Genomic DNA, 24027 nt, shown 5'->3' on the forward strand with positions numbered 1-24027 from the left:
GGTGGGTGGGAGGTGTGACATTTTAGTTACATGATTGGCAATGATATCCTCTCAGATCCTCTGTTAATGGGACACATTGGGATTCTGCATTTAGAGATTTGTGGGCAGGTCCTTCCATTAGGAACCATAGGAACTCGTTGTTGAGAAACGTCCTCTGGGCTGTTGCTATAGCTAAAGAAATAACTATCTTGGGGCTGGGAATGTGGCTTAATGATGGAGTGCTTGCCTAGCATGCATGAGGCTGTGGGTTCATTTCCTCAGTACCATACAAATAAAATTAATTTAAAAAAATTTAATTATCTCATAGGATACCTAAGTATCCTGGCTTGGATATGTAAGGCCAAAGTATGTGAGACTAGATATGAGCCCATTCTGAGACAGGCCTGTGGGTGGGATGAATTAGAGGTGATAGTTGCATGAAAGTTTTCCAGTTAGTAATGTGCCCTTTGGAGGTGAGAGTCTCAAGCAGGACTAGGGAAGAAAGCTGGAAAAGGCCCATAGCAGGTGAGATCCCTGTATATCCTGAGGTTAACAGTTGCCTAGTAGCTATCAAGGAGGGAAGTGATGGTCTATCGTACCAATATTTAAGCATTGAAACAGTATTGTTGACAATTAAGACTAAGATTGTTGAGTCCTAACAATGACTAGCATAGATAATTGGAACTCAGTAAATGTTGAACTTTTCCTTTTCTGGAATAATAATAATAACTGATAATTGAATAAGCATGTTGTAAATGCTTATGTACTTATTCCAATCCCACAACAACTGTGCAAATACTTCCAGCTGATTCAGGTAAGTATAACTTGTTCTGGTACTGCTAGGCAGAAAATACAAAGTTTTGTTTCATTCCAGAATTGTATTTGGTTGGAAAAGGGGCCAGACAGTAAATAGCTAACATACCTGGGCTTTCTACTTCAGTTTATTCCAGAAAATAAGGTGAACATCATTAAGGTTGGACAAATGAAAATCTCTGAGCATTCAGAGTTGCACATAGGGCTGTATCAAAAGGTACAAGGAAACACATTGTTTGTTGACTGCTTGCGTATGTTTCTTTTTTTCTTTCCTTTTTTTTTTTTTTTTTGTATGTGTGTGACGGGGTGGGGTGGGGGGTGTCATGGGACTTGAACTCTGGGCCCAGGCTCTGTCACTGAGCTCTTCAGCTGAAGGCTACTGCCTACTCCTTGGGCCACAGTCCCACTTCCCATTTTCTAGAGATTAAAGATGAGAGTCTCCTGGTCTTTATTGCCGGGCTGGCTTTGAACCATGATCAGATCTCAGCCTCCTGAACAGTTAAGAGTATAAGCATGAGCCACCTTGCCTGGACTACATGTTTCTTATTGGAGAAGAATTGATTTCATGAGTTGTTTTGATGGGACAAAGTCATTTACATTAGGAAAAAAAATCATACTAGGGTGTGACACACGCCTGTAATCTCAGCATTCAGGAAGCTGAGGCACTATGGGCCAACCAGGGTTACATAGTAAGACCCTGTCTCAAATAAACATGCAAAATAGTTCTTTATTATCATGATGTTATGATAGGAACTTTTTAACCACTTTTCTTTGTCACTATAACAGCTTTTAACTGTGCAGCACGGACATTTATTCATTACAAAAATGGCTTCCAAACCATTCAAAATAAACTTGGAATAAGAGCATAAAACGGAACAGTAACATCACAACTGTTAGGAAACATTCAAAGTATTCCCAAAAAAAGAAAAAAAATGTTATAGTTAGCATTTTAATAAACCAGAGAAAAATTGGAGACAGTTTTACAATTGCTTCATGTCAACTACAATGGCACTGAATGAACAGGTCTTAGCTTTATACAGCATTTGCAACATCAACATGCCTAGTTTTTATTTTTAAAGTTCGCTACCTAGTTTTTATTTTTAAAGTTTGCTACCTACTTGTACGTAATATATGTCCATAGAAGTGGCAGCTGGAGTTTTCATTTAAGAGTAATCTAATATACAGAATTTTGGCCCTTAAGGGTTTCCACCTCTTCATTTAACATGCTTTCTGGACAATCTGCTATCAGACACATTTTGTTATAGGTGACATTAAAACTACATACAAATCTACCTATATAACATCATGGCAAAACATGATGAACAGAAAGTACAGCATCAAAGAGGGAGAAAGCTAAGGTCACTGAGAATTTTGGCACATAAAAGTTTTACACAGTCAATACACGTCCTAAGGGTTCAGGGCATCTGACTAGGATTCAAGGGTGGGGGCAAAACAAGGGCGGTTCCCCTGCTGCTCAGACAGCATCTAAAATTCCCTTACTGCAGTCCAAGTCTTGTTTTACTTAATGGCTTTTAAAGCAACTTTTGTTAATGCTGCTGATCCTGGATGCAACTATTTACGTCCATTTGGCGGTATCTGGGTTTCAGACAGAAAAAAAAAATAAAAGTCAAAAAACGGAAACTATATATATATATATATATATATATATATATATATATATATATACACACACACATTTTCATATATAAACTTAAAAACCTTGTACAAATGAGTTGTTATAAGATGCTTATGCTAAGGGGGGGGGGAACTTTATACAGTTCCAAGAAAAAGGGGAAAAAAAATTAAAAAGAGACAACATAGAAGTACAACAAGCAACCTCTAAAGCAATAAGTACTACTGGTCCAACAGCATGAAGATTCCATTAATTGTTGAGTAGCAACCCCCTCCCAAAAGAACACCATCAAGGAACAAGATATATTAGCACATTTTTAACCCTTTGTTTCTGTACATTTAAACAATGACAATGTCACAACAAAAGTTGTTTTACACAGAGAAAATAGAGGTAATGACACAGCATCCATTGTGCCCTTGTGGTTCAAAAACCAGGTGTAAAATGGATTCACAAGCTCGTATTTAATACAAATAATACAGAACCAACTCCTTCTGGAGGGTTGCTTCAAAATGGCTTTCTCTCTCTCTCTCTCTCTCTCTCTCTCTCTCTCTCTCTCTCCCTTTTGGTTTTTTAATCAGTCTTTTAAAACTAAGCTATCAGAACTACCTAACAGTTGTGTGTGTGTGTGTATTAAACACTACAGAGACTTTAAACAGCTGTTGATAAAAATTTTGGTAGAATCATGAGGTTCTTCTCTCATCTACCTAAAAGGAAAAATTGAAAATAAGAATGGGTCAAATATTGACCAATGAACTCAATAAACATCAACTCATGTAGCCATGTGGCACAAAATTAAAGAGTACAAAACAAAAGCTTTCCAAGTAGGGGTGAGGGGAGAGGAGAGGAGCAAATGAAGAACCAAGAAAAAGCACTCATCAGGCAGGGCTGACAAAGCTAAAGCTATTCTAAAGACTTGGTTAGGAGGGGCCCAGGCTGGGGCTGGGGCCCAGTCAGCGAGTTGTGGGAATGTAAGGAAGATGTTGATGGCTGTGCCAGTGATGAGGACGGGATGTTGGGCAACTGCAGGGCGGCAGGTGACAGGTCCAGGTCTGCCCCGTTGGGACAGAGGGCAGAGGCCTTGCCGTGGGCAGATGGGCCAGGGGGTCAGGCTTCAGGGACAGGAGGGTGGCTGGCTCTGCTCGGTCTGCTGCTTCTGTCTGGAGGGCGGGCTGAGGCGGCTGCCTTCACCTTGTGTGTAGCCCACGCACTTTTATTTTTCTACACTGGTCTGCACGGGAAGCCGCCGCTCCCTCCGGGCCAGCCCGTGGTACTTGCTTGTTCTTCTCTAGACGGTTTCAGTGTGCACTCGGCCACGACCTCTGCTCTCCTTTCCTTCCTATACAGCATGAGTGCATTGAGGGGGTTCTTTATGTGGGGTTTCTTCTCTTCCTCTTCCTTTCCCGAGACCTGATGCTTTGAGCTGTGCAGTGAGCCAGCCTCGCTCTGGGAAGATTCCTGTTGGACTGTGGGGGTGACTGTGGCCGGTGTAAAGTGTGATGTGGTGGGAGCGTGTGGGGAGGGAACCTGGCCATGGCAGCGCTGACAGCCCGTGCCGTCGTGTTGGGTACACTGGTTGACCTGGCCGTCCTGGTGGATGGGGAATCTGCCCTACAGCGCCGGGCAGTAGTGGATAATACGGAGATCTATCAGGAGGGTGTTCAGGCCGTGGGTCTCCGTCGGCTGGTAAATGTGGAGGTGGGTTTCCGGGGGTCAAGTGTTGGTTGCTGGAGGTGATGAGGGGCGTGAATGGGTGGACGTGGCCGGGGTGCCGCAGCACGCGCACTTTGTCGACGGGGTCGAGCATCCTCGAGGGCCTGTCTGCGCTGGAGGGGCCCTGCTTGGCCATCAGGCAGTGGGCGCTGGTGAGAGGGATCCGTTGGGGGGTCGGGGATCATGATGAAGGGGTAGCCGGGGTACGGTGGCCCCTTAAAGAGCCCTCCATCTTGCCTCTTGACCGCTTCTTCCCAACTTTCCCGGGATTTATCTCGGAAACTTTCGGATCGAGGTGGAGGCCGTCTTTCCGCCTTCCCAGAGGGGTAAGAGGGGGCGAGGGGCAAACGCCACGCCGAGAGGAGGGGGAACAAGGTCTGTGGGGGGTGAGGGGGGCAGCTTAAACAAGTTTCTTTTTAAGAAATATTTTCGTGCATAGTTTTCCATCCGCTATATAGGATAAGTATTAACGTTTTAAATGTAATTTAACCTACGTTTTCAATAAAAAGGGGCAGTGTTTTCTCATTTGTTTGCTAAATACACGGTCATGATTCAATAAATATGAGATGGTAAAGGGTACTTTATACATCAGATCGTCCTGTAAAGAATGATTAATAGTTTACAAAACCAAATGTCTTTGTGTGTACACACGCATGCGTGTGCATGCCAGTACTGGGATGCTATTCCTTACCTTGTACACTCAAGGCTAGTACTCTACCACTTGAACCACAGTTCCACTTCCAGCTTTTTTAACAGTTAATTAGAAGATAATAGACTCACTTTTCCTGCCAGGTTGGTTTCAAACCATGATCCCTAGATCTCAGCCTTCTGAGTAGTTTAGGATTACAGGCATTAGCCACTGACACCCAGCGCAAATATCTGTCTGCTTGTAACTACCATGTCAATATTCGTTGTATTTCATTTTCTCTTTTTCTATTTCTTTTTGACAGCTCTTGAGCTTGAACTCAGGGCTTGGGCATTGTCCCTGAGCTTTTTTACTCAAGGCTAGCTTTCTACCACTTTGAGCCACACCACTACTTCTGGTTTTCTGTTGGTTAATCTGAGATGAATCTCACAGACTTTCCTGCCCAGGCTGGCTTTTTAGCTGTGATCCTCATCTCAGCCTTCTGAGTAGCTAGGATTATAGGCATGAACCACCAGTGTACCTGGCTTATATCTGTCTTATGAAATATAAAACTTCTTTAAAATAGATAGCCAAAGAAGTTGTATTTTTGTTCAAAAAGGCTTAATAAGGTTAGAAAAAGGACCAAAGTTGTCCTGGGGATTCTTCTGTTTTCTATCCCAAGCCCTCAGCCCAGCCAGGCACCAGCAAGGCCCCATTAAGTTCCCGCTAGTCCAGAATACATAGACTTGGATATCTATCCTGTTTTCATTGGCCTGAGAAATAGCGTATCTGAAAAGGGGAAACATTGTCATCACCCTCAAAGTGCAAGTACAAGTGCTAAGTACACATCCATCAGAAGCAAAATGGCAGTTAACAAATAGCACCCTTGGACCATCCAAGAGTCACTCAGTCTATTGTAGCCTCCTAGGTCCAATAGCCTCGTGGAGTGGTTCTAGAGGGTGCTATGAGTTAAATGTACAAATAGATTAGAACAGTGCCTCTCACTAAGTGCTCAGTAAATGTTCACTACATATTAGCTACAATGTGACTCTTCTTTTCAGAACTTTTTATTGACAAATATGTTTAACTATTTTGAAATCTTTCCTATGTCCTGAGGTTATAACAAATATAATTGACTTATCGAATAGAAAGGAATATGTTCTTTATACTTATTAAAATAGTTTCACAGTAGCGGGTGAAAATTTCCACTTAATTACTTTTATCCTACTTAAGGAAAAATTAGCCCTGCTAATGGGAACTATCATTATCTTAATCATCATTATTATCCTGATCTAAAGGCATTTATTAAGAATTTGGTTTTGTGGGGGGGAGGGAAATGGAGACCATGACATGAGACAGGGTATCGATGTTTGTGAAGTAATGTACCTTCTATCTGGTGAATATAATGTAACCCTTCTAATAATTACAATAAAAAATATATGGGAAAAAAAGAATTTGGTTTTGTGTTTTAACTAAGCTAGCCCTTCTTCAGAGACAGTTTGTGGCCTTGTTCTTGGGGTACTTAGGGTATAGGCTGTTGTAATTGTGTAATTACAATAGTAAGGTGAGACCTAAGTGGAAAAGTCACCTGGCACTTCACTGGGCACTGAACACTGCTCTGCTTGTAAAGTTTGTTTTGCTTTGTGTGAGTTCCAGGGCTTGCTCTCATTTGGTGCTTTTTGCTCATAGTATTTTTCCACCTGAGCTGCACCTCAAGTCTAGCATTTTGCTGGTTAATTAGAGGTAGAGCCTCATAGACTTTGGGTAGAAAAGGGCTACCTTCTAACAATAATCTTGCAGGTCTCAGCCTCCTGGAAGGCTAGGATTATAGCTATGAGCTATACGGACAACCAGCATTGCAAAGCTTTTGTTTATAAGACTTGATTATAAACCTCTGCATAAGTGGCCAATTAATTTCTTTTTTTGTTTGTTTGGGTTTTTTGTTTTTGTTTTTGTCAGTCATAGGGCTTGGACTCTGGGCCTGGGCACTGTCCCTAAGCTCTTCAGCTCAAGGCTACTGCCCTAGCCGTGGAGCCACAGCACCACTTCAGTTTTCTAGTGGTTAATTGGAGATAAGAGTCTCGCTGTCCTTAGGGCCTAGGCTGGCTTTGAACCGAGATCCTCAGATCAGCCTTCTGAGGAGCTAGGATTGCAGGCCACTGGCGCCCAACTCTTAGAGAATTTGAACTGCCTTCCCAGAGATGGTCCTTTCCAAGATTCTCTGCCTCATCTCCCAGAGGGTGGCTGTGGAGCTGCTGGATGGGACCATCCGATTTAGATCTCAGCCTGTGACTGACAGGGATAATGTGGTCACCTAAACAAGTGACTACTTGGTAGCTGTTCATTTTCTATTTGTTGAATGCTGGATGCATTTAGTGAAAGACTGATGTGGCAGGGGCAGGTTGGCATTGTGTGACTCTTCCATGTTCTAGTCCCCTAATCCTAGGGAAACTGTGTGGAGTGGGGCACCAAGCAAAAACACAGCTAGGGGGTTAGGGGGAACAGACATCTTAGCTGGCCTCCCTCGGCAGGTCAGCTAGTTTGAGGGGCAGAGGACAAAACAGAACTTTAAAAGCGTTATGTTAACCCTGCCTACTCCTACCCCAGAGGGATAGACACTGGATGATTCCACTTATGTAAGGTACCCAGAATAAAGAAATTCTTAAAGGCAAAGTTGAATAATGGTTACCAGGGGCTGGGAGACAGAGGCAGGGACTAGGATCTTTTTTTTTTTTTAATTGTAAGGGTAATGGGGATTAGGATCTTAATGGGTATAGAATTTGTGTGTGACATAATAAAATAATTCTGGAAAGGACTGTAGGTATAGTTCAGTGATAAAATCCTTACTAACATGTGCCTAGGTTCAATCTCTTAACATTCATACGCAGCCTAAAATAAAATGGATAGCGATGATGATTGCACTGCATTGTAAATGTACTTTATCACACATACACAAAGAATTCTTTTTGTCTGCCAGTTCTGGGCTTAAACTCAACCTGGCCACTGTCTATGGGCTTTTCTAGTCAAGGCTAGTGCTCTAGCACTTAAACCACAGCTCCACTCACAACTTTATAGTGCTTAATTAGAGATAAGAGTCTTATTGATTTTTCTGCCCAGGCTAACTTCGAACTGTAAAACTCTGATCTAAGCCTCTTGGAATTACATGCATGAGCCACTGGCATGGGGCTAAAGAAATATTTGAGACTTTAAGATTACACAGCATGCCTATCTGTATTTTTTCAACAAGTACTTGCTTTTTCCAATGTGTCCATTGACTATAGATACTCATCATTTAACTGTTTTAGGTCAACAGTGAGCTGTTTAACAGTGTTCTAAGATTAAAATGAGCTGAAAAAATTTCTATTGCCAAGTGATCTTTGGTATTGTAGCACAGCATTTGGCTGAGAAGCTCATGGTGAAACTAGTATAAACAGACCCACAGTGCTGTCAATTGATAGGGTGTTGTAGGCTATGTCACTTGTTTGTGTAACTACGTTATGATGTTCACACAATGATGAAAATCACTTGACACGTTTCCCAAAAGGCATCCCCAACCGTTCAGAGACCAATTCTTCTATATCAGCTCCAGGTCCCTCCCACACTATCTATTGAGGGCTGGACAAAGGTAATTTTTCTGTTAAGAGAAGACGTAGAATCTAGTACAGACCCAAATCAAGCCTACAATTCATCATTGTTTTTACTTTGGTGAGAGGAGAGGGTATGTATTGCAGGTCCTAGCGCTTGAACTCAGTCAAGGCCTAGATGCTGTCCCTGAGCTTTTTTGCTCAAGGTTAGCGCCTTGCCGCTTGAGCCACAGTTCTATTTCTGGCTTTTTGGTCATTTATTGAAAATAATTTCATAGATTTTCCTGCCAGATGGGAACCATAATCCTCCGATCTCAACCTCCTGAGTAGCAAGGATTGGTTGTGAGCCACTAGCACCAGGCTTACTTTTACATTTTTTATAGATGGAAAAAAATCAGTTCCAGGAGCCAGTGGCTTATGCCTAAAATCCTAGCTTCTCAGGAGGCTGAGAGCTGAGGATCATAATTCAAAGCCAATGTGGGCAGTAAAGTTCTTGATGCTCTTGTATCTTGAATTGGTTACCACACAGCTAGAAATGGCATTGTGACTCAAAGTGGTAGAGCAGTAGTCTTGAGCACAAAAGTTCAGAGAGGGTTCCCAGGCCCTGAGTTCAAGTCCCAGGACTGGAAAACAGACACACACGATAAAACATGTGACACAGTCCTAATGTAATGCACCAGCTGTTATTTATAATCTGGATCCCTTTACTGAAAGAACATCCAGTCTGTGGTCCCCTTCCTCACATACTCACCAAATGTGCACTGAAGCTCTAAGTTCCAAAGTAAGTTCATGGTATTTGGAGATGGGGCCTTTGTGTGATTAGTACTATTTGGACAAGATACCATTGAGCTCATTAGCTCTTCCAAAACCTCCCCCATGTATGGGTACATCCAAAGGGAGCTATCTACAAGTCATGAATAGTCTTTACTAGCACTCCCATGCTGCCACTTTGGTCTAGACCTCAGCCTCTAGCATGAAGACAGAAGTGCTACCCAATGTCTAGAATGTTTCGTTAGGGCAGACTGAACAGGTATTTTTTTTTAATAGCTTTTCAAAAAAACACTCTCGCACCACCATCACAGGTTCTGCCATAATCACCTCTATTTTCACCCTCTTCTCTTTCCCCTCATTCCCTCTTTGCTCTTCCCTTTTCCTCTTACCATAACATTAATTTTGAGGGGGAAAAGTGGGGAAAGGAGACAGTGGAGATTGAAAAGGCAAAGGAAAGGACAGGTTCAGCTCAGTTGCCAAGTCTTCATGCTTATCATAAAGCTTAGACAGAGCTCTACTCTATGGAGGTAAGCAGTGGTCCCAAAGTGCCAAGAAAAAGAAGGTTTTTACAATAGCAGCTTTTTTACGTACACCATCTGTTTTTCTTTGAATGTAACCAGTGACAGCTTTTCATGTGCTGATACTCCCTGTGCCTTTTAAAGTCAAACATATGATGCTATTTGTGTGTAAAGGTTTTTCTCTGTGCCCATTTGTTTCTCCAGCTTGGATTTCTATGTAAACTCCCTTGGCTAAACCGCACAAGCCACCCACACCAGGCCTCCTCTTCAGAGCAGGGCTGGTAGCAGCATCTGTGGTATACGGCTAGCACCAAGCACACTGCGCCTGGGAAGGAGACTTCCCCAGGCCATGGCTGCCCTCCTCCTGAACATGCAGCTCTGAAACCCAGCCTGAACCTGCCCTTTCGTCTACCTCCTCTCCTTTGTAAAGCTTAGTGTATAATCCGATAGTTTTCAGTAAATTTGTTAAGTTCTGCCCTCATCTTAATAGGGCATTTCCAGGCTGGACACCTGTGGTTCACAACTGTAATCTTAGCTACTCAAGGCCCAGCACCCATGGCTTATACCTATAAACCTAGCTACTTAGGAGACTGAGTTCTTGGAGCTGGCCTCACAGACAAATCTTAAAAACTCTTACCACTATCAACAAAAAGCCAGAGCCAGATTATGGCTCAAGTGGTAAAGCACCAACTATGAACAACAAAGCCCTGAAGTCAAGCCGTAGTAATGAATGAGTTACTTAGAACATTCATGGCAGAGTAATGTCTCGTGCCCTTTAGTAGATAAGTCCCACGAAGCTCCTGGCAGCCACTTATCTACTGTCTGTCTCCATAACTACCTTTCTGGACTTTGTTTTTCTTTTTCTTTTTTTTTTTTTTCCCCCAGTTGTGGAACTTGAACTCTGGGCCTGGTCGCTGTCCCTCAGCTCTTCAGCTCAAGGCTACTGCTCTACCCTTGAGCCAAGCCTCACTTCCCGTTTTCTAGGGGTTACTTGGACGACATAAGGGCTGGCTTTGAACCTTCATCCTCAGATCTCAGCTTCCTGAGTAGCTGGGATTACAGGCGTGGGCCACCGCCTGGCTCTTTCAGTATGTCTTGTAACTAAAGTTGCATAATATTTGCATGCAAGTAAGTTTGTAGGTTTTGTTTTTGAGTCTTCTTGTATAATACAGGTTGGCCTTTACCTTGCCATCCTCCTACCTAGCTTCCCAAGTGGTAGGAGTACAGGTACTCGCTATCACCCCTCTCCTATGCAAATCATTTTTCAAACATATTGTCTTTTTTTTTTTTTTTTGTGGGTCATGGGGCTTGAACTCAGACTGGGGGTTGTCCCTGAGCTCTTCAGCTCAAGGCTACTGCCTTACCCTTGAGGCAAGCCCCACTTCCTGTTTTCTAGAGTTAATTGGAGATAAAAGAGTCTCAGGTCCTTTTTGTGTCCAGGCTGGCTTTGAACCTTGATCCTCAGATTTCAGCCTTCTGAGTAGCTAGGATTACAGGCATTATTAGCTGCCAGTACCCAGCTAAATCTCTTATTCTTGATAAAGTTGTATGTTTATAGTTTTTAACTCAAAAGCAGCTGAGTTAACCTTTTTGTAATTTCTTGTCTTTTGCCCGTCTTCCTAAAGTAAATTATCCTTTTTTTTTTTTTTTACTGTAAAGCTACCGATTGACTTTCTCTTAGTATTAACTTTGATAGGAGCCGCACCCCCATTTATTAGAAAATATTCCCAAATCTTGCTTTCAAAATAATAAAAATAAAAACCCTCCAACTTACGGGGCATTGATTCCTACCCAGACTTACACCAAGTGTGAGGAGGGAAAATGGTGAGATGTGGACCTTTAAAGACTTTACTTATCAAGAAAAAGATAAAACCAAGAGAATTATTCCCATTCCACTCATGCAGTGGTGTCAGTATATCATTTTTTGGTATATTGGGTTTTTTTTTCCTTTGTGCCAATACTGGGGCTTGAATTAAGGGTCTTGGTGCTGTCCCTGCATTTTGCTTTGAAAAAAAAGGTGGGTTTTTTTGTTGTTTTTCCCAGCCCTGGGGACTTGAAATTAGGGCCTGGGCACTGTCCTTGGGCTTTTCCTTAAGGCTGATACTCTTCCACTTGAGCCACAGTGCCACTTCTCACTTTTCTGTGTATGTGGTACCTAGGAACCCAGGGATTCGTGCATGCCAGGCAAGCTCTCTACCACTAGGCCAGCCCCTCTCCCATAGTATTTTTGGTTTTGCTTTTGTGTTTTCAATGCAAGGCCAGTGCTCTACGCACTTGAACCACAGCTCCACTTCTGGCTTTTTGGTGGTTAATTAAAGATAAGAATCTTACAGATTTTCCTCCCAAGCTGGCTTCAAACCAAGATCCCCAGATCTCAGCTTCCTGAGTAACTAGGATTACAGGAATGAACCACCAGCACCTGGCTCAGTAAATCTCTTATCTTCTGCTTGCTTCTTTTTTTCTGAGAGAGGGTATTCCTGTGTTGCCCAGGCTGAAGTGATCCTCTCATCTTAGCTTGTCCATAGGTAAGCATATGGCTTCTCCCAGCTCCTGTCTTCTTGATCATTTTAAGTACTATTGAATTCTCTACCCATTTCCCAACTTAAAATAAAATTCAGCTCGTGCAAGGGAATTATTGTTAGCCTCCGTCTCCCACCTTTTTAACAGAGAGGTGATATGTTAACCTTTATCTAGAAGCCCCATCTAGTCCCCCTTTCCATTGCAGGATTGTCTCTGTTTGGATATATGATTGGGCCCTGGGAGCACACAGTCTCATGGGCTGGTCTATGTTATTAGTCTGTTAGCTTGTTATACAGATTTTCTTAAACTGCTGATTTTATCCATGTTCTGGCAGAGACTATAGTATTGAAGTGGCTGACTACTGGTCATTTGTTTGATAACTATCTCATGTCCTGTTGGTTCCCATCAAGCTTGGAGCTCCGAGAGCTAAGGTTTTTCCAGTCTATACCAAAATTGCTTTGTTGCTTAGTCATCGGTAACTTTACATTCAATTCTGTTCAATTTTTTCTTTTCTTTTTTTTAAACTTCAAGTATGGTAAAAGATACAGACTATGATATGACATTTACTATTCTGCTCCTTCCTATCATTGCCCTCCATTTCCAGAACTCTCTTCATCTTTTCAAACTGAAGCATACTGATTAAAAATTACCCCAGCTCCTGGCAACCTGCTGTCTCTACTTTTTGTCTCTGAATTTGACTATATGTGAATGGAAGCACAGAGTATTTTTCCTTTTGAAAGTGAGCATATATTTATGGTTCATCCATGTTATAGCATGTTTAAAAGTTTCCTTTTTAAAGTTAAAAATAATACTCCATATAGCATATGCTATATTTTGTTAATACATTCATTCTTTGGTGGGCATGTATTTGCTTCCACTTTTGACTGTTATGCTTCTATAAACATGTACAAATAACCAGTCTCCTGGGTCTCACTGGTTTTAGCTCACTGCATTTTGCCCTGTTTTGTGTTATGCTGTATAAATTATATGCAATTCCAGGGCCTTTACACTTGCTCAGCTCCCTTGTTTGGCTGGCTTGGGTGGCATAAGCCAATAAGCCTCTTGCGCTTTCTTTGGCTAAAATTTTGGAGATAGTCTCACAGACTTTTCTGCCTGCCTGGAGTAGCTTATAGTACAGATATAAACCACCAGTGTCTAGCCAACTTATTTTTTTTCTGATGAAGACAGGATCTCTCAGGTTCATGTGTAACTCACTATCCCAGACTGGCTTTGAACTCTCAATCTTTCTACCTTCATACCCCGAGTGCTGGAATTCCAGCTGTGTGCTACCACATACACCCAACTCTAATGCCTGACTTTATTCAAAGCTCTTTTTAAAAACAATGGTGTATGTTCTACCATTCTGAAGTTATCATTGCACAAAATGACTGTTCCTGTCATCCTCACACCCTGGCCTTAACAGATGTACTTTGGGAGCAGACTTGGGTGGTGGGAAAGCTCTCCGTTCTCAGTGTCGAGTTGTGACGACTGTGTCAGAAGTCTTAAACCAATGGGTATACTAGTTCAAAGAAAGGGGGGGGATAGAAAGGGGGATGAGAAGTAATGTACCCACTACTTGACAAATGTAACTGTTATCCCCCCTCTATACATTACGATGTTTATTTGCTACCTGCGTGTGTATGAAAATTATTAAGAGTATTCACAAATTGTAATCGGGCATCAAAAATAAGGAAATAAGTCTTACAGTGACCAGATTAAGTTGCATTCTTTTTCTTCACATATATTGGTTGAATTTCTATTTGTGGGAAGTACCAAAGTACTTTTTAGAAAACAAAAGGTAAATAAAACATTCTCTGTGCTTTCAAGATGATTTATAGAAAAAAATACTGGAGCAACTTCCTGTTCTAGCCCAGATGTCTCTTTTTTTTTTTTTTTTTTTTTTTTTGCCAGTCCTGGGCTTTAGCTCAAGGCCTAAGCACTGTCCTTGGACTTTCTCAAGGTTAGAGCTCTACCACTTGAGCCTCAGCACCACTTCTGGCTTTTTGCTATGTATGTGGGGTACCGAGGAATCGAACCCGGGTCTTCGTGCATGCTAGGCAAGCACTCTACCACTAGGCCAAACTCCCAGCCCCCCAGATGTCTTTAAACTAGGCTTCTCCTTTGTGTATCACCCTCAGGTGAGAAGGATTACCAAACTCATGAAAAACTAATGAAGGGGACTAAGAGAGTGGCAATCCCTGGGTTCGATTCCTTGGTACCACGGACACAGAAAAAGCCAGGGCTCAAGTGGTAATGCATTAATCTTGAAAAAGCTCAAGACAGCACTCAGGCCCTAAGTTCAAGTATAAGGACTTGTTAAAAACAAACAAACAAAAACACCTAATGAAAGGACCCTGAACTTTACATAGATAGGTTTTAAGCAAGGATTTGTGGAAAGACTGAAAAATCTCAGCATGAAAACATTTTAGGTATTTAGCTTTCACTTTACTTTGGTTTAGTAGAAAAGCACCAGGAAAACAAAAAGTACTCTTGCTTTTGACAGTATGAAATTCTTATTATTTTTAGAGAATAGTAACTATGCATTTATGAAATTCTTTGTCAGATCAATTTAGTTAATAGCTATGTAAATGACTATTACTTTGCTGTGTAGGTGGATCACTCCGTGTACACTTTCTCTGAGAAAGAATGTAAGTGCTAAAAACTTAGCCCTGAGACAGAAAGAAGCAAAAGTGAAGCCACAGTGCTGTTAGTAAGAGGTGAGAGGGGTAATGGCAGTTTCTTTGTTTTGCCAAGTGGTATTACTTACACACATACAACTTACGGATTTCATTTATTTATTTATTTATTTATTTATTTATTTATTTATTTATTTATTTATTTGGCCAATCCTGCCTGGGGCTTGAACTCAGGGCCTTGGGACTGTCCTTGGACACTTTCTGCTCAAGGCGAGCACTCTTCCACTTGAGCCACAATGCTACTTCTGGCTTTTTCTGTATATGTGGTACCAAGGAATCGAAACAGGGCTTTGTGAATGCTAGACAAGCAGTTTACCACTAGGCCACACTCCCAGCCCTACTGAGGAATTTCTTAAGATGAGTGGAAACTGAATTGTGTCTTTCTTTCTCATTCTTTTTTTGAGGAAAAAAAAAAGATTGTTATAAACCAGATTGAGTGGGATAATGAGGCAGTAGAAGTTCACGCCACAGTCATAAATACCTGTGTAAGAGAATATTTCCTATCAATCACTTGAGGATTTTTTTTTTTTATGTTATTGGGCTTGGGGTTTTTTGCTTTTGTTTTTTTGTTTTTTTTTTTTGTTTTTTCAGCATAAAAGTAGCTTCAGAGGAGGTTAGCAGTGCCAAATCTCTTAATTGTTCTGGCTGCCTCCTGTGATCATCATGGAAGCTTCTATACTCTGGAAGGGGTGAAACGAGGCCAGGTCTTGGGAAATAAGCCAGCAGTGGGCCAGCATAATTGGCCCTGCCTGGTAGATGGTCTCTAGCTCTTCCCTCACTTTAGCTCATCCTGTTTACTGAATGAACCTCCTCTTAATTTGTGCTAGAATTACTCCCCTTCTGTGAAATATTTGCAAGTTCATAATTATCACATACACTACACTGAAATCCTTTGCAATAGATCCCAAGCTTTGTATCAGGTTTTTTCCTTCCCAGCCTCCTCTCCTAACTTGTTTTGACTAGCATCAGTTTACTTTACCAATGTCAGGGTAGCAAAGGGACCCACAGGAACTCACTGCTTCTTCCTGGAGGTAGGACTCAATTTGCTCTCTTCCCTTCAGCTCCTTCTCATCAGTACACCAAGTCGTTATCATTCTGTCGTTATCTTCTGACAAAGCACCTAGGTCTATAAATGGCAGGCCCTTTCTAGGTGATGATGGCATGGCCACTGAGGATAGAGACTAATTGCTGGGTCCTGCTGGCCGTCCTGTGGGTACTGTATACTGAGTGCCTCTTTCCTAACATTCATATGTTTGTCGTTGTGTCTGTTTCCTTTTCCTCCAGGTGCAGAGTGAAGATAGTGTCATTCTATTCGTTACTGCCTGGACAATCACAGAAATTATCCGTTACTCTTTTTATACATTCAGTCTGTTAAACCATCTGCCTTACCTCATCAAATGGGCCAGGTAAAAAAAGAAAAAGGCTATGAAGTGAAAACTGTTGGAATTATCTATCACTACATGTGCTCATTGTTGCCTAAGTACTCTGTGTGTGTGTGTGTGTGTGTGTGTGTGTGTGTGTGTGTGTGTGTGTGTGCCCTGAGTGCTATATCTGTTAGCTTTTTCCCCCTCAAATCTAGTGGTCTACCTCTTGAGCCACAGTTCTCTAGTTCTGCCTTTTTTCTCACCCCCCCCCCCGTTTTTTCTTCCTCCTTTTTTCCTTCTTTTTTGCCTGCCTGCCTTCCCCTTCCCTTTCCCCTTCACCTCTCCCTTTCCCTTTCTTTTCTTCCTTTCCTTCTCTTTCTCTCTGTCTTCCTCTCTTCCTCTCTCTCCTTTTCTTTTTCTTTCTTTCAATTGGAAATAAGTCTCACAGGCCTTTCTGCCTGAGCTGGTTCAAACCATGATCCTCAATTCTTAGCCTCCTGAATAGCTAGAGTTACAAGCCTGAGGCACTGGTATCTAACCTAAGTATTGCTTCTTATGTTTCTGGAAATAAAATTGGATAGTACAGATGTTATAGAGAAATCCAGTCTATAGATTTCACCAGGAAAAGAATTTTATCCCTATAGAAACACTAAAGTTGTATGTATCTGTGTCTGTGTGTGTATCCACATGCATTCACATGCTAGGATCAGGGCTTGAACTCAGTCTTACATTTTTCCTTGGCTTTTTTTTCTTTTGGATGGTTATTTCTCTGTTTGATTGGTTAATTAGAGATAGAATTTCTTGGGCTTTTGTACCTTCCAACCTCAATTCTAATCTCAGCCTCCTGAGAAGCTAGTATTACAGGCTTGAGCCCCCAGTACCCAGCTTAAAGTCTTTATGTTTACTTAATTTTTTTTTTAATGTCAGCTATGAAGCTTCAACTCAAACCTAGGCACCGTCCCTGCGCTCTTTTGCTAAAGGGTAGTGCTCTACAACTTTGAGCCAAAGTGCCACTTCTGGTTTTCTGGTGGTTAATTAAGGATCTCATGGACTTTCATGCCCAGATTGGCTTCTAGCCATGATCCTCAGATCTCAACCTCTTGAGTAGTTAAGATTACAAGTGTGAGTCACTAGTTCCTAGCATTAGATTATTTTTTATCAAAATTGGGATATTATACCAAAAAGAGATATTGTCCTGTTTCATCCTGATTTTGCCAGTGAACTTCTGCTATTCTCGTGGCTTTGGACCAAACCAATTTTTCTACTCTCAATTTTGTGAAGTTTCTGACTGGTACATTAATTTTTATTTAATAGCAAACATTATATGTTGTGTTTGCCTTAGTTTTTATTATTTTTACCAGTACTGTTCAATTATGACTTGAACAAAGGGTGATAACTTATCATTTATCTTAACCAGTGAGATGGCTGTTAGCTGTTTGCCACATTGGAAAAGCTGATGGAAAGCCTCTTTTCATTGAAGGAAAACAATGGTTACTAGGCATTTATGAGTTCAGTGATTAAAAGTTATTATCCAACAGTTATTGTTTTCCAACATTTGAAGCAACAAATATTTTTGTTAGGAGATTTTTTTTTATGGTAAATACTTTTATTAGGAAAAAAGAATGGGAAACCAACCTACCAACCAGCCTATACAGCCATGAGCAGCCAGAGCTGACTCCTCAGTCTATAGGAATGTTGTTGACAGAACCCTGATTCTAATACCTTTCTCTTGATGCCCTGCTATGCCCCCATTCCCTTAACCCTTCACCATAAACCCTGACTCAGTGCCACTGTGTTACTAGTATATGGAATAACCTGGATTGCTTTGAAGAGTTGTTTACTTTTTTTTTTTTTTTTTTTGCCAGTCCTGGGCTTGAGCTCAGGGCCTGAGCACTGTCCTTGGACTTTCTCAAGGCTAGAGCTCTACCACGTGAGCCTCAGCACCACTTCTGGTTTTTTTCTATGTATGTAGTACCGAGGAATCAAACCTGGGTCTTCGTGCATGCTATGCAAGCACTCTACCACTAGGTCAAACTCCCGGTCCCAGAGTTGTTTACTTTTTTAAGGCTGATTCAACATACTTATTTTGTTTTAAAGCAGAAATATACCTGCTATGGGCCCTTTTAGAAAACTGTCTTGTAAAAGCTGAATTTAAACAGTAGATAAACAGGAAACATACAAATAATAGCTTTTGTGAAAGACTAGTGCTGAGTGGAAAGTAGGAGTGAGTCTTTATGCTCACTGTGGCGTTGAGCCTCAGTAATAAGAAATCTTGTCCTGTTTCAGGTACACACTTTTCATTGTGCTCTACCCGATGGGAGTGTCAGGAGAATTGCTTACAATATATGCTGCTCTGCCATTTGTCAGACAAACGGGCCTGTACTCCATCAGTTTACCAAACAAATATAATTTCTCCTTTGACTACTATGCATTCCTAATTCTGGTAATGATCTCCTACATTCCAAGTAAGTAAATAGTGCATGTACTTATCTGTGTTTTAAGTTTTGTCTTTGCAGGTACTTAGAATTTAATGCATTTGATTATCCTTTCCCTTATCCAAGTAAAGGTAAATCTCATTCTTTGGGAACATTTTTATTTTTTATTGACTGTTGACTGTCAAAGAGTGTTTTCTTTGGTAGTAATTAAGTAAAGAGAAGCCCCTCTTGGTGTAGCTGCCAAAATACAACCCTTCTTGGTGTGTAGGTTTGAAATTCTGACTACTAGGATAGTTGAACTATGTATTGAGGGGGTGTGCGGAATGCTGAGTAAAAATATAAATGCTATTAAAGACTTTACCTTGGTTTTATTTTTCTGTCTCTTGAGAATTGCTTATTATGGTTTTTAAAAACAGTGTAAAAGGATTCTTGCATTGTTTACTGTTTCAAAACCATTTTACTTCATCTTAAGGGATCAGTAGTTAACTAGAAACAAATATCAGAATAAAAATAGGGTTGTTATTTTTTCAGCATTTCTCATTTTCTTGTTGAGCACTAAAGCCCTGTGAGTGGGACCTAATGTTCCCTTCTGATGGCTTCCAGATAGTCTGGTAGTACTGCGGAAGCAGAGGGGAGGTGACCTGCTTTATTATGCCTTTGGGGGAGGGCATCCTTGGTGCCGAGGGCAGGCATGTGGCCTCAAGTGTGTTCATTCTCCTTTCCAAGGACATATTCATGTTTTCCTCATTTAACCATTTCTGTTGCTAAATTCTGAATCTTACCTTAGTCTTTCCTAACCCCCCGTTAAGTTCAGGCAGTGATGAATTTTTTTTCTGTAGCCCCAGCATTATCTTGAATGAATCATCGCAGCAATCATATGTGACATGTTTGTGTCTCTCTGTGGAAAATCACATTTCATGCATTGTGGGGAAAAAATTACATCCAGATTTCAAGTGAACATTTATTTTAGAGAAACTCTTGGACCATGGTCCTGCTTTGTGATTCATTTTCTACTCTATTCATACCAACTCTTCCCTCTTTAGTGGTAGATAAAGGCCATTTCACTTCATATGAAAACAATAGTTGGTTTTCAAACAAAAGACAAATATAGGAGATGAGATGTTTAAGTAATAAAACTAAAAGTAGGTTTTTTCAAGTAAAAAATCCACAACCAAACTTTTTTTTACCTTTCTAATTTCCCCCCATTAGATTTATTTCCCATTGGTAGAGCTACAATACCTAGTTGTGCTTTTACCATTGTAGCACAGTTTATTATCCCTTGGGTGCCACAGGGTTTGTTTCAGTGCAGCATAACATCTGGGTGGATGGGAGATACGCACCACATTGGTTAGCTGGGAAGGGCACAGATGGGATCATGAACTTACTCCTGCAACAAGATGCTGCCACACTACCAGAAACTAGGGGACAGCTTTAGGGTAGATTTCAAATGAAGGCTTAACCATTTCCTTAGGTCACTTACGTGCATCTTGGCAGCCTAACCCAACTCCTGCTGCAATCACCACACATATTTGCAGTGGCCTCGGAGGAGTTCAGTCATTCAGGGTATTAATACCAAGACAAGTTTGTACTATACATTTCCAAGTGCTCAACATTTTTGTATTGATAAGAAAATAATGCAGAATCAAGCAAGTTTGTTGTTGATATCGCAATCTTTTTCACCAAATAGGGCTTTCTTCAGCTTCCAGTCCTCTTTGGTAAGAAATTGGTAATAACTCAGGTATCATTTAAACAAACATCTTTTCTTTATGACCTTGATCCATTGCTGCCTGTATATTCCATATGACTCATAGGCCTCAGCCCCAATTTTTTGAATTGGGGGGGTCCTCTGAATCACTGGCCAGGCATTTCTTCCATGCATGTTCCAGCCTATATATACAGCAGCCCCACAATACACCGTCTGCAGGACTCAACAATCATCCAAGTTTAGTATGGGAGTAAGGACCAAAAAGGCTGGAAATGCCGGAGGGTGGGGACCAGAGAAGTTAGCACTAACCAGATGGTCCAGGATCTCAGCCATATGCCACCCCTAACACACAGAGGTGGGCACACACATGCATACGGTATGTGTCCTGAACTGGAAAGCCAAAGGTAGAACTTTAACTAGCCTGTTTTTTGTTTTTGTTTTTAATTTTATTGTAAAGGGTTATAGTTACATGAGTCAGGTAATGGGTACATTTCCTTTTGAACAGTGTTACCCCCTCCCTCAGTCTCTCCCAGGTTTTCCCCTCCCTACTTTCCTCTTCTGCAAAATTGTATAGTTTATGAACTAGCCAGATGTTGAGTTGAGATTTTCTTGGTGGTTCTATTCATTGTAGCTCCAAGTAGTTAAAGATATAGGTATGTGACTGGAATTGTTCCACACATTTTTCTTTCTTTCTTTTTTTTTTTTTTTTTTGCCAGTCCTGGGCTTAAGCTCAGGACCTGAGCACTGTCCTTGGACTTTCTTAAGGTTAGAGCTCTACCACTTGAGCCTCAGCACCACTTCTGGCTTTTTTTCTATGTATGTAGTACCAAGGAATAGAACCCGGGCCTTCGTGCATGCTAGGCAAGCACTCTACCACTAGGCCAAACTCCCGGCCCACCAAACATTTTTCTTAAGGTTCAGCCTTGAACTCAATTGTAATGGAGACTCTCAATGTTCTGGCCACTAAGAAGTCACTATTGGCTGAGCAAGATAGTTCACACCAGTAATGCCACCTCCTTGGGGAGTTGCAGTTTGAGACCAGCCCAGGTGCAGTTAGCCAAAAGCTTGTCTTTAAAACTTGAGGGCATGGCTCAAAGGTAAAGCACTTTTCTAGTACACCAAGCCCTATTGGGATCAATCCCCAGAAGCAGGAAGTAAAATAAGGCACTGCCAGAGATGTAAATAACAGCCCAAGAGCCTCCAGCCATCTGGCCTCCCACGCTTATTATCCTCTGCTGAGGATTGTAAAGGAATGAGAAGGAGGCAAGTGAAGGACATGGCTGGCGGGCTTTCCGAAGTGTGTACTGGGTAGCTTTCAGGTCACTAGCCTCCCTCGGGTCTCCTGAATTAGCCATGAGGCTGTAGCACTCTGTGGGGCAGTGAAATTACAACCAGAGTCCAGCATGCTCAGCTCACAAAGTTTCCTTTCACTGAAGTAAACCTAGAAATGACTGGCCCATGTTTTACAATTAGCATTCCTTATGGCTTAATTATATCTAATTCTACATTTTAGATTATAGAACTTGTCAGATATCCTGGCTTTTGTACCAAAATGGTTCTGTCACTCTTCTACATAAGCTGGGTCTTTTCCTATGAATAACTTCCTGCCAGGAAATCCAAATGGAATGACGTTCAGTAGTGCTCAGCGCCTGAATCTCCTGTGCAATCCATCAGATCTCTGTGTGCACCTCTTGGTTTCTTGGTGTACTTGGGAAGTAACATAGAAATTTGGCCAACTTGGAATCCCTTTAAAAAGATAGACACTATTGGGCCTGGAGTTTGGCCTAGTGGTAGATTACTTGCCTAACATATATGAAGACCCGGGTTCAATTCCTTGGTACCATGTATATAGAAAAGAAACCGGAAATGGTAGAGCCCTAGCCTTGAGAAAGCCCCAGGATTGGCAAAAAAAAAAAAAAAAAAGACACTGTCTCAGAAATTATCCTCCCTGAAATATAGATTACTATCTAAAACACAGAGATGGAGCAATTGGGGAGGGGTAGAAAAAGTATGATACACCAAAAACCATTTTATCCATGAAGGTGTTTACATAGTGATTGAACAGAATCCAAGTAAAGGCTAGGTATCTCAAACTGGCAATTCTCAGCAGGGCATTTGGGATGGGCAGTTCTCAGCTGGCCGAGTTATTCCACATTGCAGGATGTTTTAGCATCATACAAAATGTCAGGACCTTTTCATCCTCTCTCCCATTTCCAAATGTGTCTTAAGGAAGAAGAAATCTACCAGTTAATTTAAGAATTTTTTTAAAAAATGCCTGTGAAATGACCATAATCAGAAGATTACAGATATTGGCTTCCTTTCCAGAATGACTTGTTGTTGTTTTTAATAACTGTCTTTGGCTTAGTTTTATTTAGAACAGATAAATGTTGCCCACCTCCCCAGTCTTTGCTGAATGAGAAGCACAGCCTTTCTCTGGAGATGCTCTGGGGAGATTCCTTTCCCTGACCCTCAGTATAGACTGGACTGACAGGAGCCCAGTGCATGGTCCTGACTGTCAGTGACTTGCTATGGGACCCTAGCCAAGTTGCTTGCCTTCTGTGGAGCTTGAGTTCATTCTTGGAAACGAAAAGAACTCCATCACTACTCTGCTTTATCCAGTTGTGAAATTAACCAGAATAAAAGTAAAGCGTACATGAGAGACTGTTATTTAGCAGGGCTGAGAACATAGCTCAGTGTCTAGTCATGTACCATGTTCTGAGCTGAGTCCCCATTACTACAAAAGGAAAATCATAATAGTAATAATTATGACAAGGATGATGTTATTTGGGGGCTCTGGGCATTTTGATTGGTCATGGTAGTCAGGCAGTCCACTCTGAAGCACTTTTCTTTAGCTAAGCAAGAAAGACATGTCTTAGAATGTTGTTTACCCTCCCCAAATTTGCCGTAATAGTTCCTTGGTCACTGGATCAGAGAGTAGACCCAGGGTCAGAGAGGACTATGAGTCTTTTAGCAGAACATAGTGTTAAATGATCTTTTTAACTTCTTCTTTTTTCCAGTTTTCCCCCAGTTATACTTCCATATGATACACCAGAGAAAAAAGGTCCTTTCTTATACTGAAGAACACAAGAAGTTTGAATAGTTCCTGCTTTCTGCACCATCTCAAAACCCCCAAACCAAACTTTCCAGTGATCAAAAAATGCTGCAGACTTTTTGAGTTCCCGATATGTTTCATAGAAAATAAGTAAGAACTATTTTTAAAATATTTTACGAAAAAGGAAAAAAAATCCAGTGTCATATGAGCCTGGGGTTTTATAAAATAAACAAATAAAAGGCTGTTATAAAATGTCCCGTCCGGTCCTTTCAGCATGCTTTTCCAACCAAGAGTTCCCAATATGACGGCCCTAAGAAATGGATTTGGCATTTTACCTCCTCCTGTGCCCTTCATGTATGTGATAAATAAAGGTTTGTGATACTAAGTACTTGAGGGTTACAGTCTGCATTACAGTCATAAGTAATGTAGTTGCGCTGACTGACTGCCCAGCCTGTGGTAGGAGTTAAGTTTCAGTCTGCAGTGTGTTTAGCATTCCCTCCTCAAAGTACTTGGCTGCATGCTGGAAACTTTGTACTTTTGAAACAGCAGATTTTGTCCTCTGGAATGATCTGAAGTTCTGGCTGGGCCCTAGCCCTCATATCTAGTGAATGAATTATAAAAT

General features: G+C 41.3%; 1 protein-coding gene and 1 pseudogene across 1 annotated transcript in view; one reads left to right on the top strand and one right to left on the bottom strand.

Moving 5' to 3' along the window:
* The window catches only part of Hacd2 (3-hydroxyacyl-CoA dehydratase 2), an 81279-nt gene extending 57622 nt beyond the window's left edge, over window positions 1-23657 (top strand). Inside the window, exons 5-7 of the mRNA XM_090345281.1 lie at window positions 16134-16255; window positions 18500-18678; window positions 23371-23657. Coding sequence (XP_090201407.1) covers window positions 16134-16255; window positions 18500-18678; window positions 23371-23453 — 384 coding nt within the window. The 3' untranslated portion in view covers window positions 23454-23657. The remainder of the gene's footprint in view (window positions 1-16133; window positions 16256-18499; window positions 18679-23370) is intronic.
* Window positions 3326-16012, bottom strand: LOC150069232 (transcription factor 7-like 2 pseudogene; annotated as a pseudogene).
* Window positions 23658-24027: the final 370 nt, after the last annotated feature.

The sequence above is a fragment of the Megascapheus bottae genome, chromosome 1 (genome assembly GCF_031878675.1).
Source record: "Megascapheus bottae isolate mThoBot1 chromosome 1, mThoBot2.hap1, whole genome shotgun sequence".
Classification (NCBI taxonomy): domain Eukaryota; kingdom Metazoa; phylum Chordata; class Mammalia; order Rodentia; family Geomyidae; genus Megascapheus; species Megascapheus bottae.